Raw genomic sequence first — 26678 nt, 5'->3', positions numbered from 1 at the left:
TAGGATGCTGGACCCACGTACAATTCAGAGATGCACAGCCATAGATGCAAACGATTAAACAGAATCATAGAGAGTTAACATCATGCAATTCCTGTTCTAGAGTAAGTGTCTTAAGGTAAAAGCAAAAGCTTGTGTGTGTGTGTGTCTTTCCCTCTCTGGGCATGCTTGTGTCGACACAGAGAGTGGGAACAGCGGCGGGCGAGTGAGAGGGCAGGCTTACAGGCACAGTTGAAAACGAAAGCAGAGGAACTCCCTTTCTACAAAACAAGATACACCTGTTAGTGATTATTTTTCCATTTTCAGACTCAATTTTGTTTACTTTCACATCCATGTGTGTTTTTTAAAGCAAAATTTTAAAAACGTGTGATAAGTTAGCACGTGATTTAAGAATCTGTTCTTGAGATCCCCTGGAAAGTTCCAACTATCGTAATATAACAGAAGCACTACTGTAACATGTGGTCTTTTTCAAATTAAAGAGACACAAGTGCTCATGGAAACATTTGGTTTGATTTTAACTCTTAGCTGAAATTTCTAAGCAACTGTCTTCCAGGTGCCAGCACAGAAGATCCTGGGTTTGGATACAGGGCGCTACCATTTCTGGCCCAGGACCTAGAATCCTCGCTTGGATTACCTAAAAACACCGTTATGGCAATTTAAGCATCAATGTAAACTGTTAGGCTTGACACTAAGCACACTTAATTTTCTTTGTTCTTTTTAATGTGTTCTATGTTTTTAATATAGACTTTGATTGAAAGATGCTTTCATCTTATTTTGGGGAATACACATCAAAAGAGTAGTAAGACTTAAAATTAAAAAAAAACTGAACGTTTCACCAATCGTCCTGCACAAATGTTTCAGCTTTAAGAATTACACCCTGACTTCCCACGTCATCTGCACAAGCTCCTCACTTTATGTTCATATGTTACAAATTATAATTTTATAATGTTACATATTAAAACCATATTTTGATAACTTCTTCATATAAGTGTATATACATCAATGACATATTTACAGATACATTCTTCCCCAAGTCTCTAGTACCAAAATTGAGGTTTTAGTACCAGAAATATCATTTTTAACTATATGAAAAAAGAATGTAAATGGATTCCAACAGCTTTCGATTCTTTAAATTTGTCCTCTGCTTGAAAAGTTTTATAAACAATTTGGAATACTTTTTTCCTACATTCATCAATCAGGCTACACTGACCATTTCAGTTCTGCCAGGTCCCTAACGCAGTCATGACAAAAATCACGTAGGTTCAGTTCCCTAGCCGACCCCTAGGGTCCGCCTTAACCCTTCCCTTCCACCCCTGTGCAACCGCCCCCGCCCCCACCAGGGAGGCCCAGGGTGTCCTATGCTTCCAGCACTGCAGCCTTGTTTTCTGATGCCTTTGGTGGCCACGATTTCCTTAAAGGAGTTCTTCTGTCCCATTTCTGGAACTTAAATTCTATTATTTAATTATCAAACGTGCATTGAGTGCCCACTCTTTCCCCGACCCTCTCCAAGGCATTGCAAATAAGTAAAATAAACCTCCCTGATCTCAAGGAGTCGAGAATCTAGTCAGGGAGGGCAGACACTTCAGCAGCAAGAATTTAAGAAATCCCTCCTGTCAGGCTGACCCCTGACACTCAACGCAGCCCAGGCTGACTCACTCTCGAGGACCTGAGCCCCAGCTGCTGGTTTGGGCTCTGGTTCAAAAGAGAAAGAACACAAGAACGAGAACCCTACCATCTGCTTACCCAGGGCTATTCCCATCAAGTGGTGACCTCGATGCCAGCCACTGACATCAGCCCAGACAAGAGGTCCACCTGCCTTCCTGATGGTACAACCACCCATATTTGGGTCAGTTCTGACCTTTGACGCCTTTTTCCCCCCTTTCGCCATTGGCTTGCCCCTGAGGTATAATGGCTGTGACAGAGAAAGCATAGAGATTCTTGGAGAACGGAAGCTTATCTAATTACCAGGATCCTATCCATCTCTAAAACTCTATGGGTTTCTGATTTTCACAAACCATGTGTTTCATTCTGTGAACATAATGTATTTTTTAAAGAAATGTTTGTATGTCTACCAATTATTAATAAAAGTCATTTACTGGAGCTTTTTTAATTTATATCACATACTGCCCACAGTAACCCAATAGAATAGATACTGTTATTGGCTTTATACACCATAGATAAAGAACCCTGGATGGGTTACATAACTTGCCTAACATCACACAGTTTGTATGTAGGCAATGGGGCTGGGACTCCAATCCTTGGAAGCCCTTCTCCTAGAGTTTCCCCTAAATCATTTAACCCCTCCTGTCAGCATACACAACATCATGATTTATTGATCACAAAAGGGATGGCTAGTGGTGAGAGGCAGTGCCAGAGTGCAGAGGGCATGAGTTTGTGCTGTGGATCCGTGGCTGGGGCTGCTCCCTGTGGAAAGTGTGTATGTGTGTGTGTGTTCTTGTTTCGTCTAGTTTTCCAGTCAGACAGGCTTGGGTCTGACCTTGGGAAGATTACGTAACATCATCAGCCACTTACCGGCTACTTTCTGCATGCTCGCCACTGTGCTAAGTGCTTGGTACACACTGTCTCATTAAATTAAACTAAATCTTCATAAAAACCCAGACAAGGAGATGATATTATTCATATTCAAGAGTGGGTGGGACTACCACTGAGAGGGGATAAGTAACCTCTCCAAGGTCAAATAACCAGTGAGTGAGCGTCAGCCCAGACGGGGTCGGAGGTTTGGGCACACGCACCGTGATGGCACCCGGCCATGGAAAGGGTGGAGACTGAATTTGGAAACCAGCACTCACTGCCAGGGGTTACAACTAACAAGGACCTCCATGGCAGGCCCCTGCAGCCATACGCCCCGGGTTTGAATCCTTGTGTCCAGTTGTGCCATCTTGGGCAGGTTATTCAACTTCTCTCGGCCTCAGCTGCCTCATTTGCAAGGGTAAAATAATAACACTACAAACCTCCAGGCGTTTTTGTGAAGAATAGATGAGATAATTGTTGTAATGGGACTGGAAGTAGTAGGTAATCAATAAATTATAATTAACTAAAGAGATCATTTTAATTTTGAATAATTCTGATTCAGCAAGCCTTTAATTCCACACAACAAAATAATGAACACGAATATTTTATTTTTGAAGTGTAAAACTCCCCTAAAAGTATAAAAAATGTCAGCATCCTGTCTCATTCCTAGAACTGTCCTCTAATTTTGGTTGCTTTGAGCAAGTGCAGATCTGGCTCTTCTTTCTTTCCTACATGGATACGTCTAATGAGACTGGGAGCCTTTATTTACTTGTCACAACAAAGAAAATATATCAAAAAAATATATCACATATTTGACATTTCCCAATATCTATTGTAAATACTCTGCTCATATCCCACCAGTCTGGACAGCTCTCAGACTCTCCAAGAATGGACAAGGAATAGATGGGAAAGAGGAAACAGCGGGAAATGAGTTTTATGAGTTGACTGATGGCAGAAACACTCAGAGGTCACTATGATTGGGATGAAGACCTTATTTTGAGAACTAGCCTAAGACTTCTAAGACCCTCAGAGAATAAGTACTTCGCATTTTTTCTGATGTGTTACAAATTCCTATTCCAAAAGTACCCCAACTATTTTTCAAATTGAACTTCCTAAAAAGAGAATTCAGAATTTACATTCTTGGTTTTGCACACATTTTTCACCTAGGTCCATTTTGGATCTTGAGTCCACCTTGGACATCATGCAAGGGGGCTGGATTACAATCATACCTCCCAAAGAATCACATTACAAAGGAGCCCGAGCATGGTCCTATTAAATGATGGTAGATATCCAACAAAGTCAGGGAAAATTTAGAGTTCGAAGTAATAATTCTAAGTCAGCCAAGCAGAAATCATTTAATTAATAAATATATCAAATAATTTCACACAAATATAATTACTGTAGCACAGGGAATGTGCATTCTTCCCACTTCCAAGATGCCACAAATAAACAGGTATCTTTAAAGATGCAAGCTGAGGAATTCTTCAATTTTGGAAACAGTGGAGGTCAATTAAAAATTTTTGCTTAGAAACAGAAAGTGAACTGCTTATATATGCACATAGGTCTAATCTTTTTAATTTTAAGAAGTTAAATTTTCAGAAAATTGCCATATTTACAAGATAGTAAACTGAAATAAATAGCAGTGCATAGAGGCAAGTGACCAGATTAGAATTCAGTGACTTGGATGCTGATCTTGGGTCTGGGCTTAAGAAATTGTGAATTTTCAGTCCTCTGTTTTCTTATCTGTAAAAGGGTCATTCTATTATCTATTCAACAGATTTTCTATTCAGATAGTTGCTAGGATCTGTATGACAACACTATTTTAGGATATCATGTACCTTTTCTCTATGCCCTAAAAGAGCAATCACGAGACTAAATATTCCTGTATTATGTCCTGCTTATGTGAAGTTACTTTGTCCATAAAACATTAAATACAACAAATACCGTTAATTCACTATGTTCCATTAAAAATATTTTTAAGTAATTTTAAAGTTTCAAAGTAATTTAATAAATGCCCAAGTTCACTCCATATTAATATTTAATTAAATCATTTAAAAATTATATATATATACACACATATATATTTTCTGTTTCATTTCTTGTCCCAGTGAAATGTAAGAATTCTAGATAAATAAAAAAGGGAAAATGCACTCTAAATGCCAACTGGAGAACAATGCAAACTCCTAGCTTCAGACTGTGCCATGCATTTTCAAAAATTTTAAGCTCATTATAAATGTTAAGAATTAAAGCATTAAAATCTCCCTTCTCTGTTTTTACATATGAAATCACTCAGTTTAAAGCACCAGAAAAACTTCAAAACATTCTATTTACACGTACTTTGAGGTCTAGAGGGGATAAAACTTGGATATTTCCAAGTTGAAGATATTTCAGTTTTAAAAATAAGCATCGTAAATAAGCACTATCAAAGATAAATCTTAGTTCTCATTTTGTACAGCTATTAGTAAACATTCTTCTTTTTCATTTTTAAAATCTCAGTTACATTTTTGCTTATTGACATGAAAGAGTTTCAAGGTGACAGCAAACAGCCTTGACTCCAACTGCAGGGAATCAATTAAGAGATTAAATCCGTATTGAAAAGAGAACAAAGGGGAAAAAAAAGAAGGCATGAATTGATTGGAAGGCCACCAAAGATCTCATACAGAAGAGGTGTCTTAATACCACTTCACAGACTCATGCCTGCGAATGGAGGCAGGGGAGAGAGTAAAGCGTATGAATGAAGAACAGCTGTCACGGAGGCAATGATGCTGGAGAGATGCCCTGTGCTGAGTCACTCCCAGATGCTGCTGGTGTTCCCTCCCAGCCTCCTCCGTGCACAGAAGACCCCACAGACGTCCTTCATCCAGGTTATTTGAGCCCACGTGGAATGATTTTTTCCCCAAAAGACAGGGGCAGAGAGTAATCTCCTTTTTTAAAAACCTGAAAATAAAGCCCTAAAAGATAATAGCCCGCTACATTTAGAATGCCAATCGGTCACTGTTGACAAAGGACTATAAGGTACCCTAGCAGGACCACGAGAGGAGCTGCTCTTCCTGCTCCTTTTGAATTAATTATGGACTTAAGAATTTGATTTTTAAAAATTTGAGGATACATTCATTTAGTATTTCTGGTTTTGAACATTAACAGAGAGGTAAATAAAATACAGGCATTTGGAAAAATAAAGAATTTCTATTTCATTTTTAACTGTTTTGTTTCTCAATTTTTGTCTTACCAGATACACAATGCAGATCGTGACAAAGAAGAAAGGGCTGCGTCCTAGATTCCAATTCAAAGAATGGAAAAAATATTTTCAAAAAAATCTACTCAATGCCAAGTTTAATATAAATAAAGTAGAATAAAAATGTGAGTATCACACCAAATTTCTAAAAGATACGTTTTCAATAAGTAGCGTCGCCACTTCAAAACTCCTATTTTGGCTCTATCACCAAACCCAGCGTTCCCCAAGGACACTCTTCAGCTATTAGTCTACGGTAAGCCCAGGGCTGCAGGGGGTTTTTTTGGCTTCTAGAAGAGCTACCTGGAGAAATCGGAATCTTACCTTTCCATATCTTCTGGAGAGGTTTCCTGGTGCTTTGGAAAGTCCTGAGGTCTAGGTCAAACAGCCAGTCTCTTGCTCCCAGGTCTTAGGGGCTTGGAGAAATTCCAACACCTGCTGCTACCACTGAGTGTGGAGGCCAGGAGAGCTTCAGGGTTTCGACAGCAGGCTCGCTGAGGCACAGCCAAAGCTCGGGAAGCCTTAACAACTGAAAGCAAGTGTAGAGAGCAACGTGGTACCCAGCACGGGCTCAATCGTAGCAGCAGGGGGAGGAATGTTCCCGCCCTCCGAGAGTTTAGAGGCAGCCATCAAGGAACCCAAGGGTCTGTCAGTGGACAGGGCGGAGGAGGTGGAGAGACATCCGCGCAGCGCGAGACCCTGGGGAACCAGCAGAGCCCAGCTACTGCTTGGAAAGAATCACCCCAATACCCCAACAGGACACAAGAAGCAGTGGGGAAATGCAACACGGCACGCAGGACAGGCCAACCTCGCGCCCCATGAGAAAGCCAGAAACACAGCTGAGGAGGGGCTGGAGCCCAGGTCTAGAGAGGAAAGGAAGGGAGACATATTACAGTGTGCCTGCTGTACGGAGGTTAAGATCTGATACGTGACATCACACCCCTAAATCCTGTCATCATAACACTTACATTAACGGAGGGAAACTTACAAACGTAGAAAGTCACAGGGAGCTGATCCCCAAGCCCACAGAGGTTAAGGGGCAAAGTTGTCCATTAGTGGAGGAGAAAACGGAAAGATAGAGAAGGTTAAACTCAGCTGATTTTTAAACTGAAAAACAATTTAATTTGCTTTTGAAGCACAACACACATTTATCAAATACGTCACTTTCTATTGTGATCAGATGAGGGAGACAGAAGGAGTTCAATAAGAGAAGAAAAAATGAAGAAAAAGACGCAAGTGAACCAAGTGCTCAGAGATAAGAAGAGGGAGAGACAGAAGAAACGGGGAAAAGAGAAGAGGAGCGAGAAGGGAAAGTGTGATTAACTGGGCAGGTTTCAATGCGCTGCCGGACAAACTGCTCACTAAGATTCTCCTGAACCTGGGCTTCAGAACATCAGGTTTTCAGTGGAGATGCTCCCAGCTTGTCAACCACTATTCACAGCTTTTCAGCTGCTCACAAGCCCTCAGGGCGACATCTCAAGGAGCCCACTGAATATTAAATATTAAACAGCTACAAGAGACAGACCCTAAGACAATTTTGCTTTAATGAGCTGGACAGAATCAAGTCAGAGACTAAATATAAACTCTGCCGATCTTTAATCATCCCTCACATGTATCAAAATAAAACTGATCAGGCTCATTAGGAACTGTCACTTTTTCAAGACTAGAATCAAATTAAGCATGCATAGTATTTTATACTTGTGTTAGAACTAAATGAGAAGAAACTCTACCGCCCAACAGCAGGTATGTGTGTGTACCTCTTGACTTCCGGTATTTACTTATATATATTTTTAAATCCAAGTTAAGGGAAACAGTAATAATAATCTATTTTATTTGGTGTCAAATAATCTTGTCCTGGGTAAGGTTGCTTTCCATCCCTAACCTCCAACAGGGAAAAATACACAAACACACACACAATGTTAATAAGATGCAATAAAAGCAGTTCTTGCTCAGGAAAACTCACTGATGTCCAGTAAGTCACTAAGGGTCAGGCATTTTTATAAAATGAAATAACCTTATACTAGAAAATACAAAGGGCTGCCTAGGCAGCTAGTATTTTAAATTCGAGAGAACTGGGATTTTATAAGGCAAGAGGGTAAGGCATCTGAATTTCCCTTTAAAAATACTTTCATTGTATAAACAGAGCCTAAGTTTCCACGTTGGTTTAAACTAAAACTTTATTTTTTAAAACATAATAAGGTCAATACAACAGGTTTAGATAAGCAAAGACTGAATGATCCCCTACAGAAGGAACTACATGGAGGTTGACTTTTTTTAATGTAACAGTCTGACTTCAAATAAAATATAAAAAATCAATCACAGTTTGTTTTTCTGACCTGTGTTCTCAATCCCACTCATGAAAATCAGTTTCAACAATCTAAAGAACAAAAACTAAAACAAAAAAAACCACCGTGGATGAGAAGACAAGAAAGTGAATAAGCGTTGCCGGTGTGAAATTGTGGAGTCCATCCACTCACAAAGCCCTTCAGATGATATGGTATGGAAGGATTATTTTCAGTGGAAATAGAAAAGTCGGTACTGGCTTTTAAAAAATAAACATATTGCTACTAAAGTATCTTACTAAAGGAGTAAGATTGGGTCCTCTAAACCAGTGTTTCCCTGTTGTGAAGCATCACAGGGAGAAATTTTTGACAAATGTGCTCACAATTGTCCCCCTGCAGCTAGTTAGCCTAGCAACATACTAGGCACTCGATAAATGTTTATTGGCTGAACAGTGGTGCCATGTGTGAAATGGAACTCCTCAAAAAGCGTGTGTGTGTGTGTCAGGGTGTGGGGGGGTATTGTCAAATAAAGTTCTTTTTTTTTTTTTTTTTTTTTAAATATTTTATTTTTTCCTTTTTCTCCCCAAAGCCCCCCAGTACATAGTTGTATATTCTTCGTTGTGGGTCCTTCTAGTTGTAGCATGTGGGACGCTGCCTCAGCGTGGTTTGATGAGCAGTGCCATGTCCGTGCCCAGGATTCGAACCAACGAAACACTGGGCCGCCTGCAGCGGAGTGCACAGACTTAACCACTCGGCCACGGGGCCAGCCCTCAAATAAAGTTCTTAAAAGTTAAAATAAAATTAAATAAGAACCTCTATTACGACACTGTAAATGCCTGAACTTAACTGCCTGCTTTTTTTATGGAATACCTACTAACATTAACTATTCTAGGAAAATTTGGTCTACACCTCTATGAAAAACAGTATTTCTATTTCTTCCAATCTTTTCATGAAAGACACAGGTAAACTATTAATTGGCACATATTCACGTCTGTCACGGATTATAAGGTGGAAAAGATATATATTTCAAACCACACAGTAGGCTTTGTCAAAAAGGGCCTCTACGTTGGGGACAGAAAATTTTAGAGTAAGAAAATTTTAGAGTGAGAAAAATTGAGATAGCTCATTCAGATTATTCACTTTACTTATAAAGAAACTTGCTCAAGGAGCCAGCCCATTGGTGGAGCGGTTAAGTTCCTGCGCTCCACTTTGGCAGCCTGGAGTTCACCGGTTCAGATCCCAGGGTGCAGACCTATGCACTGTTTACCAAGCCATACCGTGGCAAGTGTCCCACATATAAAAACAGAGGAAGATGGGCACAAATGTTAGCTTAGGGCCAATCTTCCTCAGCAAAAAGAGGAGGATTGGTGGTAGATATTAGCTCAGCGCTAATATTCCTCAATAAAAAAAAAAGAAAAGAAACTTGCTCAAGGAAACTACCTTGTACTGGTACATAAATACATTAGCAAAGAAGTTTTTTATTGCATATGTCAAAATTCATCCTGTGCAACTATCTAATATAATCAATATCTTACTAATTTGCTTATAGAATTATCTTGAATTGAAAAGAATATTCCTGGCAAGACTTATACATATAAATAATTTCTTAATTTAAAATCCTATACTTTACTGTAGTGCAAAAAGGAGGTGCTCATTTAGAATTGAAAGGAGGAATAATTGCTTTCATATACTAGAAAGTCTTTTTTTTAATCATTGTGGGTACAAGAGTAAAGATTAAGTAGTGACTAAGAAATGACCTGGGAAACTATGCTCCACATGCTATGGTACCTAACAAACTTCAGGGCTAGGACCTTCAAGTACTACAGCTGGGAATAAACATGAACTTTATCTGTGGAACATAAACAGGATCACAGATGAGGTCACTAGGGTTAAATCTATGATTTCTCCCTAAAAGAGCATTCTGACGTTCAGAACATCAGAGGCCGTTTTCCCATGGATGCCATCTCAGCCCTCGACAGAGCAGCCTGCCCAAAGACAGCTCAGTGAACTAGCTCCCCACGTGCTTAGTCACTCACCAGCATCCATTAGCCAACTCCATGCTTTATCTTCAATAGATAAGATACGGCTTCTTCTTGCCATGGTGCCATGAAAAGGTTCCAGAAGGTTCCCCTTAAACAACATTTCCTGAGTGGCTGCTGCAGCACCAAGAGTAAAGGATACGCCAGGTCAGCCACTTCTCCTTCCCAGCAATATGAGCAGCAGCAGCAGCAGCAGAAGCTGGAGCAGACCATTTAGACCCAACTCCTTGCAAGATGCTAGCCAAAGCATTCTTGTTCACTCGACACCTACACAGAGTTCGCCCGTATGCTTGTGCCTTTCCCACACGGTGTCAGAACAGGTGTTTTCCTGTGATCATGCTTAAAATCTGCTCCCCAACAAGGTGATAAATATACTGCTACTATGAAATTCTAAGCTTCTAACTCTCTGGAAAAGAGGTAATTAGTGATTTGCTTTATTACAAGAACGCCTTGATGAATCCTTTTTAAATTTTCATCACCCTTCCCACTCCTAATAAGCAAGCGGATTGCCCTAAAATTTCCTGTTAATGAAAGAAAGGATGTTACCATATAAAATAAATGCCATCCTGCAATTTTGGTCATTTCTTTCATAATATTCTATCTGCCTTCCTGGCATAGAATCAGTCTTTGCAAATGCTAATGTTTTCATAATCTTTACAACACTCCCAAGATGGGGAAATATCAGGCCTCAGGAACTGTATTTCACAGGAAGAGCAATGACTTCTTTGCCTCTATAGTTCGTTCCAGTTTTGATAAAACTGATAAGTTCCTTTTCTTTCCATTCCCAGTTAATCTTCACAGCAACTACAGATCAGGTTTATTACTGTTCCATTCACAAACGAGGAGAATGAGGCTAAGTCAAGTTACATCATGTGTTTAAGGTCATGGAGCTCACAAGTGATCAGAACCAGGCTCTACAGGTCCAGGGCTAGAACCCATGAACACTTCGTTAAAACTGCAACATGAGTTCTGCTTTTCATTTATTTCTGTATTGCAAGTTTACCTTGAAGAGGATAGACATTAGAAAACATCTACATAAAACTAAGATAGAATAACAGCCAATATATATATGCTCCTTAATGTGTGCCCTAAAATTCCATAAGTCCTTTACATGTATCAACTTATTTAAGATGCACAACCACCCAGTGAGGTAAATATGCTTCTGAGGAATCGGAGGCATAGGGTGTCAAGTCGCCAAAGGTCACACGACTACCAAGTAGCAAATGTAAACTCTGGATGCAGGGAATGCAGCTCCTGACGCCATGGTTTACACCTGCGCCCACCCTCTCCCAGCTCCTGAAGGCTGATGGCACTTAGACTCTTTAAGAAAGGGAATAAGAAAAGGCAGGTCTGGCCAGAACCCTGCTAGGAGGAGGACCTGCTATCCTTGTCTCTTCTCAAAAACTTAACATGTATCAAGCACATAAGCTCATAAAGCACACAATTCTACACCTCTTTCTCTTAATGATGTTCACCAACTTAAGGAATTAACAAATGTTTTACCTGATTCTCAGATTTTTAAAAAGTCAGATCCCATTTTCACTTTTTTTCCCAAGTATATCCTATCATCAGAGGCACTAACAGGGCAGTAACATTATTATTATCACAGTGTCAGTCATTCTGTCTTGGGGGATTACCATTGTTAGCAGTCATATTTATATTTTATTCCCATCATTGGCAAATAAACCTAATTATCTAACGAAAATAAATCTAATCAGGGCCAAGACAATAATTGTGAGCTTAGAGGAAGCTTCAGAAGTCCAAGGATCCTCCACTGGGATATGGACTGAAACCAACCTTGGACCAAGATAGTTCCTTGAATATTCAGCAGCTGAAATGACCTCCCTTGAGTTAGCTCTCGAGGACACAAAGCCATCTGGGTCATCTCAGACAGCCCAAATCAGGCCCTAAGGCCCCAAATGTAAGTCTGAGAAACCAATGAAGAATACGTAAAACCACCTCTCTCTTTAATTTGGCAACGAGCCTAACTCTCTGGACTAATTTTGGCTAGCTTCAGCTCTTTTGGCTTTAACCTGATATAAATTAGCCCAAGAAACCATGAAAACTTCAGAGAGAAAATATAGTTATGGTTAAGACATCTACCCTCTGTCGGAATCGAGCCACAAGCTATAAGAAATGCAGCCATTGGTGGCATTTAGGAAGAAGACATTTATGTGCCGGTGCGGCAAAGCTTAGATAATGCATTAGAATCTATTTACTCTCAATTATTTTTACAATGAAAATTGTCCACAGAAGGAAGATGTCAATCTTTACCCAATTTCTAGACAACTACCTTCTCTGCAGAATTCCTTGGGTAGTGATGTTGTACGCTGTACCCACATAAGCTTGATTTACTCCTTGGCTGACAAAAGATCTAAATTTATCTCAGTCTCCAATGTTAACATCAAATTAACACAAAAGTTATTTAAAAATTCTAAAAAACACATTCTGACATCTTTTGGGTGAGAAAAACAAAGTAAATTCATAGGCTGCTATATAAGATGGATCATAACAAATCACATTATGACCTTGGCTCTAATAAGTGATGGGCTGGGAAGATATGACTCGTTTACACAGTCATCCAAACATACATACTTAGATACAGACTCAGATGCATGTTCTGACTGCTCAACTTACCTATTGCAGTTACAGTTCTTATTTCTTGCCGGTGTTAATAACAGTACAATTAAAAACAAAAATGTAAGTTTCTAATCATTTTAGCACAGTTTACTTTTAGAAAGATATCTCAGTCAATAGAAGTTATGTTTGTAGATGAATAAATTAATAGCTTCTTATTCATAACTCTTACTGGGTCTACTCTCTTCTATTTAATTCTTTGAACTTGGCTTTATCTGCAAAGAAATATATTAATAAGCATCAGCTCTAGGCCACACATAGACGAAAACAGGAGGAGTTGCAGTGAGCTCCTCCTGGAAACTAAAAAACACAGTGACTATAACCAATCCTTAACTAATGCTAAGTCAGCTAGGTAGGAACTGGTGACCTAGAAGTGAAAAGCTCTCACTGTGAAGTACAAATTCCTGAGTCATTTTGTCCTCACAACTTTATGCTTTAAATAAACCTAAAGGCTGGCTAAAGAAAATCTGCGAGGAACTCAGTATGACTTAGTGTTTCCAAACCAGGAAAAGGAAGGACTTTCAGCGTTTGAGATAACGTTTGTTTCTGTACTTTGGAAAATAAACATTTCCTATGCAGCTATGCCAGGGGGTGTGTGTGTAGGGAAAGAGTGTCTCTATTTGTGCGGGTAAAGGGTGGAGAGGAGGAGAGAGAAAGAGAGAGAGAAGGGGGAGATTTTTAGCAGTATTTGGTGTTTGTGTAAACTAGTTATTTTGTGGTGGAGTTAGAATTTCTCATGCACGTGAGCCATGAAAGTATTGCAATTTATCATAAAATCAACGAGAAATGCTTACATGATTGCTTATCACATTTCTATGAATTCAATAATATATTCTGCATTGTTACATAAAACAATAGAAGTTTTGGGTCTTTAGATTAATTTGATGTCTTTATTTCAATATACATAAACCATTTTCTGCATTTAAATAACAGCATCTTTTTTCCTGATAGAAGAGTGAACATATTTTTTCCCAATATTGTGCTTATATATCCCTAGAGATAACTACTTTATTTAAAATACATTTTATGTAATTTATTGTTTACCAGAGTTACTAAGAGATAGCCAAGAGAAGTAATCATTTCATATTTGTCAAGTATGGATATATATGTAACCTACCAAGTGACATTTTGTTATCAAGGCATCAGTAAGAGCTTCTACTGCAATTGTTCATCTTTCCATACGTTAGTTGGAAACGCATCATACAAGCCTGTGTTCCATATCTGGATACAGGATTTTAAGTTAAAAGGACAAAATGCCACATCCATGTCAGGTATATGCCTATTTCTACCAGTTCAGTTAATCCTCATTACACAACTTTGAGGTAGGTATATTATCATTCCCATTCAACAGACGAGAATACTCAGGGAAGATCGAAAATGTGTAGAGCAAAATCTGTTCCATGAATGCCCCCAATACCCTGGGTAGAAACTAGGGACTAATGGGATTACACACACATATACACATACACACACTTGTGGTGTTTACTTCCTTGTTCTCTGCTATAGGGACTGCTATATATTTTTTTATATGATATAGAAAGAGTTACAATTTATATTTTTGAGAATTTATGGAAATAATTCTTAAAATATTTGTAGATTGCTACTCCTTCAGTTGTGAAATAAGTAAATGTATAAGTGAAAATTATTTCAAATCAAATAGCATACATCCAGAACACTTTTACTTTATCCAACACTTGAAAATGATAGAATGTCAGTTTGTTTTAAAAGAAATACATTTTCTTTATGCACGTTTGACATTGTTGGCTGACCTAGGCCACGCCAGCCCAGCCAAGGAGTAAACATCCTTCTTTTATTTTTACAGGGTTCTCTTAATCCCTAACAGAAGATTTTCTCCATTTTTGTTTTTGTTTGTTAATACAAACCTCATATTTTCTAATTAAATGCAACCAGTACTCTTCCTTTTTCTACAGCGCGTTTTCACTCCTAAATTAGCTCATATCTGTCTTTTACCACTAGCACTTCCAGTTCTACATTCCTGTTTAAAGTATTTCTTCCCCTGCTCCCCACCTTTTTTTTCCTTCCAGAAGTGACTAATCTTCCTGTTATTCTGCTCTGTCAGTTTTTCCCCTGGTATTCTTTTCATGTTGCATAATATTTACTTTTCACCAACTCCTTTTAGAAGTTTACTACTGGAGCCTTGATGCTAGCCTTCCGTTTTTAACAGATTAAAATAGTCAGTATTTACGTGTTAGCAAACTCTTTTGTCAACTTTTGTGCTATTCAGATTAAGCTTTTTCCTCAAGTCAAAAATGCAACTATTCTCTCAACTGACATAATATAAATATCTATTTGTTGATCGTCACAGTTAAATTCAGTCCCATTCTCAGTTACCAGATACCACAACTAAAGGCGTTAGCTTTTTGTCTCCTTTCAAATTTCCTGATAAGGTGTTAGCAAAGTAAACATAAAACCACTTCTTTTAAAAATCTTTTGCTTCCCAGCACTTCTGCATAACATCACAAAACATGTTAGCATAGACTTAGCAAGAATGTCAAGTTTTTCCATCTTTCTGATTTTCAGTACTATTTCAAAAACTACTTTTAATTAGATGCCAAGAATTTGCCTTCTACCCTGATCTCAAATAAACACAACAGCTATACCATATATACCACCTGAACAGGAGCAAAAGAGTTGAGTTTCAATTTTAGAGACAACATCTGAGAAGAGTTTTAGAATTACAATGAGTATTTAAATAATAGAAACTAAAATCTACAACCTAATATCTCATGCCTAATACAAATTATACCCTCAGATTTACGCGATACATTTCTTTTGGTGAGTTCAGTATTCTATCATACTCGTTCTCTCACAGTCACAGAATCCCACAGAGACGGGGGCGCCTTATTAGTCCCATTTATACTGCCTCTTCATACAAGATGTCCACAAAGCTTTACAAATTGTACTTTTCCTAAAATCCAAAAACACTTTAGAAAATCCTGACAAAACACACTTTAATGATAGAAGATAAAGACATCCATAAAATGTCACCCTTACTTCCTGAAAACAGAAGTCAAATTAAGTTTAAATATCTGCTTATGTTAAAATAGCACATGATCTTATCCTTTACTTTTAGTCTTGGGGGGAATCCCCATTATTCCCTCTTCTTATTTTTTCAAATAATGAAAATAAAAACTTCCTCGTTTGTCCCATACACGCTGCCCTATATGGAGACATCTCACTTTTCTTTGGGTCAGCAAGAACAATTTAACTTTCAAATCCCTTTATTGTCCCTATTTTAGACACTAGGTCCAGGAACTCTAAAATCAGCTAAAAATATTGTTAGTTAAAGTGTATAGTCCAGGACACCAAATATGATAGTAAGCAAAAACAGATTCATAAACATGTTTATTTTCTTTTTAATCACATCACATTATGAGTAGAAAACAAGCCCAAATGATATATTCTCTGAAAAAAGCAGGGCTCGTGTCTGCATCCCCAGCAGCTGGCACAGTGTTTGCCAAAGAAAAATATGCACAATAAGTATCTTCTGAGTGAATAAATGCCATTATATAGAGGTAAATTTATGTTAAACAAAAAAGGAAGGAAAGGGGACTTTTTGGTGCCATGGGAAGTAATGTTATCAAAATGCATTAATAAAAAAAAAAGATTAGGAGGAATAATTCAAAGAATTTCCCCAAGGGAAACTCTGTAAAAGTTTGCTAGAATACTTTGAATATAACTATATTTAGATCTTATATTAGAAGTTAATGTGTGATTCTGAAACTTGATAAATAAAAAACCATGCATTTTCTCCATCCTTCCAATATAAACTGTACAGTGGAGATGCCAACTAGTTACTATGGAAAAGTTCTTTATAGAAAAACTCCAGGTAATAAATGCAGCAGGAATGATATAATTAAAAGTCACCATTTTGCAATCCCTAAAATAATCATAGAGCTATCAAGTAATCAATGATGGAGTGAAATCACCTGGTCCAATTCTGATGGAGCATTTCAAAGGGGTTGGCCCAGGTTCACCTGAATGCCCTGACGGATTGCAGCATCATTAAAAGTGGGGATGGATGAAAGCATGCGCTACTGATATGATGCAAACTGAAGCACACAACACCATGCAGGAAGTATTCTCACCAAATAATACCAAGTAACATTAAAACGGACTCAATTCTAGTTTTAAGTTCTAGGCTACAGAAAATAAGGGTGATAGAGGTAAACAACATGTACCATGTAGGAAGCAATTAGCCAAATTCAGAATTTCAGATATTCTCCAAGACAATAACCTGAATATTTTCACCAAAGAAAGGCATGAAGGGGGTGGGGGAAGGAGCAGGAATTATCATACATTAAAGAATCTTAAAAGATATGATATCCAAATGGAATGTATAAATCTTGTTTAGATGCTTATCTGAGAAATCCACCTGTAAAAAGATGCTGCTGTGACAATTGGGAAGAGTTGAACATAAAGTGGGTAGCTGATAGAATAAAACAATTGTCAATTTTGATAGGTTTGGAAATAGAGTTATATTTAAAATTAGTTCTCAACTGTTAGAGAAACATACTAAAGAATTTGTAGGTAAAACGATAACATGTCTGAGATTTAGTTTAAAATTTCTCAGCGATAAAAGGTATGTGGAAGGTAATAAATGAAACACGGACAAAACGGTGACTGATGCATTCACGGATCCATGCATCCAAAACGCTGACTGATGCTTACATACAGGTTGTTATAATGTTTTCTCTGATTTTGCGTATGTTTGAAAATTGCCATAATAATTTTTAAAAGCTACGAAAAACAAAAAGTGCCTAGAAGAATAACCAAACTTTCCCTTATATTTCTGACCCAGAGTCACAAAATCTGGTTGACAAGCTGGGCTTTGTTTCTTGAATCTGGTCTGGCAGATCTAACTCAATTCATTTGTATCTGTGAACATAAATGTCTGCTATTCCTACCACAGGGCAGTAACTGACCTACCTACTTCAAACAATCATATATCTATGAAAATGAACTGCCCACTTAAAAATCTAAAAATATAGACATTATTAAAATGCTTTCTTGTCCACCTTCATGTCACACACGTGTGTAATCTCTTCAACTAAGTAAGAGGTTTTCACGAGCAGAGTCCATGTCTTATTTCTTCAACCAACAACCATTCAACAAATATTTCCAGTGGGTCTACTATTTGCCAAGTATTTCACCAAATGGTAAGAACACAAAGGTAGTCAGTTACAGGCCATGCACTCAAATCCAGAGAGGGAGGGAGATGCATGATTATGACTCATGTGCCAAAGAGAGTTACAGAGACAGGAACTGGGTATATTATGAAACAAAGAGACAGGACAATAACATGGCCAGGGCTGGGGTGAGGAGAAGCTTCCTAGAGGAAGCAATGTCCAAACGAAATCTAAATATGAAAAAAGTCTGCATAAGTCATAAAGAGAGAAAAAAGTTCTAAGCAGACAGACAGAACAAAGGACGTTAGGTTGGAACAGCAAAAGAGGAAGTCTTTTACCACAGGCTATGATGGCTAATACTCAACGTTACAGGCAGTGAATCTCAATCAATGGGCCACTGGACTCAGCAAAATGCTAAATACTTAGTAAGGGATCAGTAAATATCCGTTAATTAAAGTACAGAGAGATAAGTGATAGGATTATTTCATGCTCACTGTGCATCAGGCACTCTGCTAGTACACCGAGATAAATGTATCTCTTATTCAACCTCACATCAGCCCTGAAGTAAGTAGTATTACCATCTCTGTCTTACAGATAAGGACAGTGGGGCACAGGAGGACTAGGTAACTTGCCCAGGCACTCAGTTGGCAAGTGGTATACAGAGTGATGTTCTGAGTGTTTCAAATAGTGTGGAAAGAAAATATGTGGACATAAAATTCTACATGGCTATTCCACATGGTCAAACAATTTTCAAAAGGAGAAGAGCTGGCACTGTAAACATGGAGTGCTGCTAAGTGTTTAATAAGGAGCTCTCTGGAAAGGGGAGGACCCTGAGCTGCTGTGTTTGCCAGTTTCCATGGTGTAAATACTCCCACCGTGGCCAGCTTCAAGCGGCCAACATGACATCAGTGGACACGGAGGTGGGAAGAGGTGGGATGTGAGCCAGCTCCAGCAAACCACTGCCTGCAGCCTTCCACGGGACAGACAGGTGAGGGGACAGCGGGACAGACAGGCCCATTACATGACCAGGACAACAGGTAACAAGAAATCAAAGAAAGGTACAATTGCTATCTGTGTTGTTCAGAGGACTCTGTCTACAGGTAACGGTCAATTTACATGTGAAATTAATGAACTCCTGAGAAGCATAATTTAATGTGTGAAAGGCAATGAGGATGAACAAGTAATTCATAAGAGATTCCTCAAGGAAACATACATTTTCCATGAATGACAGAGCTGGCATTAAAAAAAGTGTTCTTTCTATGTGATTAACAGACTGTGATTAGTAAGTGATTTCCTGCTAAACTAGTCTTCCCTCAGGGAGCACACAAGAGGATTGACTTCTAACTAGAGAAGTTGAAAAGGAAAGCACAATTGAAGGAAACTATTTGATTTGGGTCAGTAACAGACATTGCAACCAAAAAAGGGAGGATGATTTTGTATACCCTGTGCTTTACAAACTGCCTGTCATATAAAAGGTGTTGAATGATACTGATCAGAAAGAAGGAAGAAAAGCCAATTATAGAACTAGATGTATATATGTGTGTTATTTATATTTAAAGAATATACAGATATATGTACAAAAAAGGTAATTCAAATTGTTAATATTAGTGTATTTACACCATTGCTTTAAAAACATTCCTTTAAGTTATTCACTTAACAATAGCATCAAATGAATAAACATAGTTAGATGGATTTTATATGTGCATAAAAAGAATTCAGAATTATTAATATTAATATATTGATCCTATCTCCTTATAAAGTTCCTTTATCATTTAACAACAGTGTCCAATAAACATATCTAGACGAATTTTAAATGAAATATAAAATCTATTTTTCACATAGAATGTAAATATAATGTTAAAGAAAACCAAGAGTGATTAGCAAAGCAAAAAAGATGAATTCTACACAAATTTGTTTAGAGGTCTAGCAACCGTAAGCCAGTATGTCCCCAGTTTTGGCATGCGGGAAGTCTGCTGCTGACCTGTTACTGAATCCAGCTCCTGCAAACCTGCAGCCCGTCTATTAGTTAAGAGAATCTTGGCTTAAACAGACTCCACAGAAAAAATTCAGTTCATCAGCACTGTCTTGTGCTACTTAATACATATAGAAAACAAAAGCAAAAGAGGTTTCTGATCCTCGTTAGAGAGTAGACTTGTTGCTTTCTGATGTTCCTGTCTCAGCAAGAGACACCTTTTACCGGGTCAATTTAACTATTGATTTCCACTCTTCAGGCTTATCAATAGCAGAAGAATCTCACTTTTTCAGTCCACTGCCTCAGGGGAGAAAAAAATCACGGAATAAACAATTAAAAATGAAAAAAAAATCAATCAGGAACACTGTTGCCTAGTACACAAAATAACTCAACCAACCAATTTTGTTACTTAACTAAATTGACATTTTTTCAGTCCAGTTATCAGACTGAGATGAGAATACAGGTGTATATTTTTATCTTTGTGATACCACAGCTAGTTGAGAAGTGAAAATCATGTCAAACAATTTTAGTGTTCTACATACAATGCTAGTTTTCATTTCCTTGAATGAAAGAGGCCTTTCAAAGAGGTGACTGTGTCAATTTTTAATAAAATGTATGGTCTAATTTACAACCATAATGACAATAATTAGTTTAATAGTTTTTGTAAATCTTGGGAGTGGTGGCCAGGAAGGTCATGGCATGAATTGGGAGCTACCATTTCGGCTGGTATTCCACATTTTAAGTTTAATATAAGTAAAGTAATATTTATTGGAAGTTTACCATGCATCAGGCCTATGGGTAGGCATCAGAGCTTCAGAGGTGACTAAGGCACAGTCTGTGCTTTTAAGCAGCTTCCAGACGGGGGACACGCGGGTAAAAACCTAACTACAATGGTCTATACTGTAAGGATGGCAGAGTTCTGATGTGTCTCTCCTGTCACTGCATTTTCACGCAGTAAAAGAACCTGGTAAGTATGTATGTGTTCATATTTCTATACTACAGTAATACTCCCTGCCTTATTAGAATCACATCTAAAACAAGAATGAATAGGCTTTAGTTAGGGATTAAGAGATTGATTTAGGTGGTAACTGATACGTCTGGATTAAAAAAATAACCAGCAAAAAAATCTCAAGATAAAACAAATATCACTATCTCTTCCAGTTAGTTTGAGAGTAGATTTGACTACATCTTTTGAAATTAAGATGTCGCTGTGTGCTCTACAGACAAGATGCAAGACTTGAAATACACAAGTACAGAGTTACTGATATAAAACGCCTTAAAATTTTGATGATGAAGAATGGCACAACAAGCTCAATCTGCTGTCTCTTGAGCATTTTAATTATTTCCCAACTTGCAAGATTAGAAAATTAGACTAGCCTCATAATTATCAACAAACAAAATACACGTAGTACGAAGTTCTTCTCTACATCATGCCTTCTGAGCACTGTCCCAGTTCAAGACTGTAAGGGTGGCATCACGCCAAGGGGAAAGACTCTAGAGAATCCGTATCTTTTTAAGATTATTATCAAGGCCTTACCTTCTCTGAAAACACACTCTGTTTATAGAAAAGCACGCCAAATCTAAAATAATGGATCAGCAACACTTACTCTCCAAAGATGACATTTACAAATTGCGAAGCTCCTTGAAGAGGGCCAGTAAGTCTCAGGGAGTAACATATCCTAATGTTCAAGTGGTGACTGTAGCATTTGTTAGCAGCTACATAATTACTCCACTCCAACCCTTAATGAGCCTGAAGTACTAAATTTTTAATCCCTCCTGATGATCTTCTTCAAAGCAGATAAATGTAGCTTTCTTCTCAATCAAATACTAAATTGCCAGGACTACTGGCATCAACGTATAATCTGGATCATATTTGACTCTAGAACTTTTCAGTTCTTTTTAAAATAGCTTACCTCATACAGCTCCTAAAATAATTGTTGAAGGGAAAAAACATTGAGCAAGTTAACATGTGGCAGGGCCTGGGCATTTAGATTTTTTGGATGCCTGGACTCTCTTTTCTGCTCCAGGTTGAAGATTTGCAACACTATAAAGTTTTCACACTTGGAAGACAAAACTTAATTTTTTTTTTCTTCTAAAATTAGAGTGTGGAGAAATTCAAGTGCAAGAGATACATGAATCTCTCTACAAATATCGTGTATCTTTGTTACTGGTATGTGTTCTATAGTAAAAACAGCAACAACTATAGTCCCAGTCTGGCTCCCAGCATGTTCGTCTCACGATAAACACCAACATCAATCCAGGTTCTTCTTCCTACTCTCAGTAGAGTCGAAAAGAAAAAAAAAAAGGAAAAACAAAGCACTGATAATGCTGCTATCCTGGGGGTATCACTTCTCCCTACAGAATCTCTGAAGGGTAAATATTATTCCACGTAAGCTTGGTACTTTTCCAACAAAGCACTCTTACTAACGGGGAGCTAAGATCATTACCAGAATAACTGTGTTTTGTGTCACTGCACCGGCAAATTTATCATTCCCCTCTGAGACATGGGCTGTATCTACAGCTACCATATCAGGAAGTCTGACCAGCTCCCTGAGTGCTGCCCGCACAAGATAACATAGAAAACATGGCATGAAATAAAGGAAATTTACATCAACAGAACATGAACAGTCTATACAATGTCAGAGCAACTTAACTAAATGAGTCCTATAAGAATGAAAGGCGCTGGTTTCTTTATAGAAATATTTTACCTATGGTTACATGTTGCATCCGACAAATGCCCCATTACGTGAAAAAAATTCTCTAAAGTTTAATTTAAAAGCACATAAAATCTGCTCACAATTATTGGTCATAGTCAGGAAGAAACACTGCTTTCAATTCACTAAACACTTAACGATTGCCAAGGATATGTAAGACATCATACATACAGAAGTGATTAACATAAGCTCTCCATTCTTAAGGAGCTTATAAACTAGTGGGAAAAAGAAATATGCACAAATGAACTGCAAAATCAGGTATAATGAGATTTATTCTGTAATACATATAATGGTAGAGAAATGTATAGAAGAAACGTTATTCACTTCATGAAGTATGTCTCATTTGATAATCATTATAGAATGAGAGCCTCTTACAAGTAAAAGCAGAGAGACAGAAGTGAACTCATCTACTCATCTGTCAATGGCAACCACAGTTTGGCCACAGATGCAAGAGTTTAGCAGGAAAAAAGAGAGCATTCTGTAAGAACTGGCTTACAGAATTGGCTACATAGAATTTAAAATATAGGGTATTATATATTTTTTATCATTTTAAATTGTGTCCTATACCTCCTTTTATTAGCAAATTTTATGACAAACTTAGGTTTATACGCACATACTTTTTTTTTTGGAGAGCCTGCTATTAAACAGCAAAACACTGTAAATCTTTAACACTGCCAGGAACCAAGGCATCAGAACAGTTAAGAAAGTCATTCACCTGAACTGCAGTGACTTGACCTTACTAGCAGTTTTCATCAACCAGGTGTGTCATTAATGTCATTTTCAAGAAAGAAAGATAGCATATTCCAGTTTCTGCTGTGACCTACTGACCAGCCATATTTGAAGAGTCCTGGTGATCTCAAGATCTTTATGAACATGAGTGAGTCCTAACCCCATGGATGGCTCCTTAGTTTCCTAATCTGTAAAACAAATTGATTGCATGACATCATTTCTAAAGAGTCTTCTAACTGCCATCCCAAGAATCTACGCATCCGTGGAGTTCAATGTTGAAAGTGATAAAGGAAAAAATTATCTCTAAATATCAAGCAAAATCCTTGAATGTTACATAAATAACCTTTTAAAATGAAAAAGATAAACAAATCTTAAATGTAGGCAAGAAAAAAGGTCAGGTTTTTCACGGAAAAACCTCGCACCTGAAGTTTTTACTCTTAAAATTTTTACAAAGCTGTAATTTAGCGGAGAACTGATGACTACGTGATTGGCTGTATGACAGTTACTCTGGTAAAAAAGCTAACCTCAGTGGAATCACAGCTGAATCTCTATTTTCTTTCAAGTTACCTCAAAAATGCTAGAAACACCTCCAGCAGTACAAATAAAAATAAGGTTAGTAGGTTATATTCCAAATTTTACACATTAGCCTGATATTGAAAAATCACAGCAATCAGGGGTGCTTAACTAGCCAGGATATTACAGTTGGAAAGCTGGCTGCAGTTTGTGAATGACTGCAGAGTGTCGGTTTTTGAATCTGTATTGATTTTATTTCTGTTCTTCAAATTGACATAATAGCGAGCCATGGCTTAGAAATGAGATTTGCAGCCCGTCCTTTCAAAGATCTATGCAGTAATGATAAAGCCAGTGGTTGGAATCCATCAAGCTCACACTGAGCCCTGTCACAGGGTCAAGAACTGCTGCTGGACAATGCATCTTTTCAAACCCCCTAGAGGAGAATCTGTAAACCCACAAACAAATGGTTTTCCATCCATCAAGTCCTATTTTCATTCAAATGCAGCTTAGAACCACACGGTGGAATAAATTTGCAGTAATTTTATAAACCTAAAACATGTGATCTTTAAGTTGGTGATAAATGCAGCTTTATTTGTGCTCCTGGAATAAAAACAGTTCGAGAAACAGGATGGCCACAGTTCTGCCATGATGGTGGAATTAAAACCCGTAATGGTGTTACATAATGTCTTGTTGAGTTTCAAGACAACATTCATTAAATAATTGGAAATGTATTAGACGGTATCTTTTTAAGGAGTTTTGTCACAAGATAAACACATTTTGGTGATCAAATCACTCAGAATGCTTGTAACTTGAGATTTCATTTTTCTTCCAACAGTGACCTGTTTTTCTCTAAAACAGTTACTAAGAAAAATATTTTTCAGTTAGTCATAAGAATGACTTCCTTAGAAGCTCTTTCCTTTGTACTATGAAACAGTCTGGAAAATTGCTTGCTTGACTCATTCATACTGTCAAAATATACTACAGGCTAAGGCTGACCATCAATTTTCCCTGTTTCCCAGAACAACACATGCAATCTATGCATGAAGTTCTAAAGTAACGGTATGTAGAGTTTTAGCACCACTTTCATGTGTTGGTAGTTTATTAAACTATATCCACACAGGCTAATCCATTCATTTGCTATGCTCGAAGACTACCACTTATGCAAGAAAAGTTCTGTACATTTAAATCCATTGCATTCTTAAAAGGTAAAAGATCAAATGAACAAAGTAAAATCCTTAAGTTATAACAGACTCCACCATTATTTTTAACTTCAGTGCTACAAATAAGGGTCGATTAGAAATTCAAAGAAAAGCTACTATAGTTATTCAGAGATTACTCTATTTAGAGTTATCTGGAGATAATAAGTTGAAATAAAATATGCAAAAAATATGAAATTCTTTCCAAAAATAAAATAGTCACGAGGTCAACCAGGTCACCACTGGAACTCCACATTTGTTGATACAGATTATAAGAATCTTAAAAGTGACACTTATTCTTTTACCAACTGGCTATTTTATTATAATTAATAGAGGAGATATAGCAAAACGGAAGATGTATAATAAATGGAAATCTGCTAATTAGAATCAATATACAGCACGTAGCATTTTTTGGGGGAACAGAAGTCATAGGGAATGTTATTTAGAGAGAAAATATTATTTTTGAATCAGAAACCCAATGGAGACATTAATTAAACAGACTGATTCTACCTTCTAACTACAAATAACAAATTACTAAGTAGGTAATTTCATTTTTTAAATCATGTTTTAAAATGTATCCACAGTGCTAATCAGAAAGCAAAGCAGCTCTATATAAGTCTGAAGCATGTGAAGATTTCCAGATGGTTTTATCCTTAGGAGAAAAATACACCTTCCATATAGATTGAGGAGTCATGGCAAAAATACTACACTCCCTGAACCGCTTAGCAGTAGTATTAAAAGAGTGGCTGTCAACCAGAAGCATATAGCTTTTAAAAATATCTCTGGCCTTGTCTCTTGGTTTAGAAATTCCAGCTGAGTAGGTCCAGGTGGTCCGGCCAAGTGGTAGCAGTGGAGGAAAATAGACTTCTCCAAGTCTTTTTTGCTTTGTGCAGGAAGCCTGGAAAAGTACCTGAGATGCTACTTGGCACACAGTGGGCATGCCACGTCAGCTGCTGACTCACCTGGAGTTAAGTGGATCCTACTGTAGGTTAGTATGGCTGATCCCAAGGCAAGAGAAAGCTTTGGGTTTCGTAGGTATTTGTAGCAAGGGGGTCCAACTGGCACGATCTCTAATACTCTCTCTACTTCCAAACCAAGCTGTCACATTTCTACTGTTAAAGTTCTGAAGTGGCAGACTCAAAGAGGCCAGGGTTTTAACAGGCATTTCAAAAAAAGCCAGTCCTAATTGTTTATGTTCCCTCATTCATCAAAATTTGTATGCTAGCCAAATAAACTAGAGGTAGCCAAAGGTTATGGATCAAACAGCCCTGGAAGGTAATACCACAGGGAGAGAGGGGTCCTCCTTCAGGCATCCTGAAGCAGATACGTTTGCACCAGCAAGCAAACAAACTTTGATGCCATAATGTGACTAGGAAGGATTAATAAGGAGTACCTCACTAACATGAAAGTTACTTTCGTTATTGTAATACTTTCTCCTGATCTAATATTTCTATAAGAAGTGTGTGTGTGTGTGTATGTGTGTGTGTGTGTGTGAAAGAGAGAACACACAAGCGCATGCTCTTTAACTGTTGATACTATCTGTAGAAACTTGTCTGCTGGAAAATGTTCCTTTAACTTTGGTTTGGCTCCTACCTTGGAGCTGATGGGAAATAAACACTTTTCCATGGATTGGAGCCAAACGAGCCGCTAAAACAAAAGGTAACATTCATTAGGGGACCACGGGA

At 37.8% G+C, this 26678-nt stretch overlaps 1 protein-coding gene across 50 annotated transcripts in view; it reads right to left on the bottom strand.

Annotated features, from left to right (window-relative positions):
* The window catches only part of MBNL1 (muscleblind like splicing regulator 1), a 200492-nt gene that overhangs the window by 105282 nt on the left and 68532 nt on the right, over positions 1-26678 (bottom strand). For 6 of the 50 annotated variants that reach the window (XM_070577655.1, XM_070577657.1, XM_070577658.1 and 3 more), the window contains one exon: positions 10080-10199. The exons of the other annotated variants lie outside the window; for them this stretch is intronic. In XM_070577655.1, coding sequence (XP_070433756.1) covers positions 10080-10085 — 6 coding nt within the window. In that variant the 5' untranslated portion in view covers positions 10086-10199. The remainder of the gene's footprint in view (positions 1-10079; positions 10200-26678) is intronic. 50 annotated transcript variants of the gene reach the window in all.

This window comes from Equus przewalskii, chromosome 15 (assembly GCF_037783145.1).
Source record: "Equus przewalskii isolate Varuska chromosome 15, EquPr2, whole genome shotgun sequence".
NCBI classification, from domain to species: Eukaryota; Metazoa; Chordata; class Mammalia; order Perissodactyla; family Equidae; genus Equus; species Equus przewalskii.
This window is presented reverse-complemented; position numbering and strand designations above follow the sequence as displayed.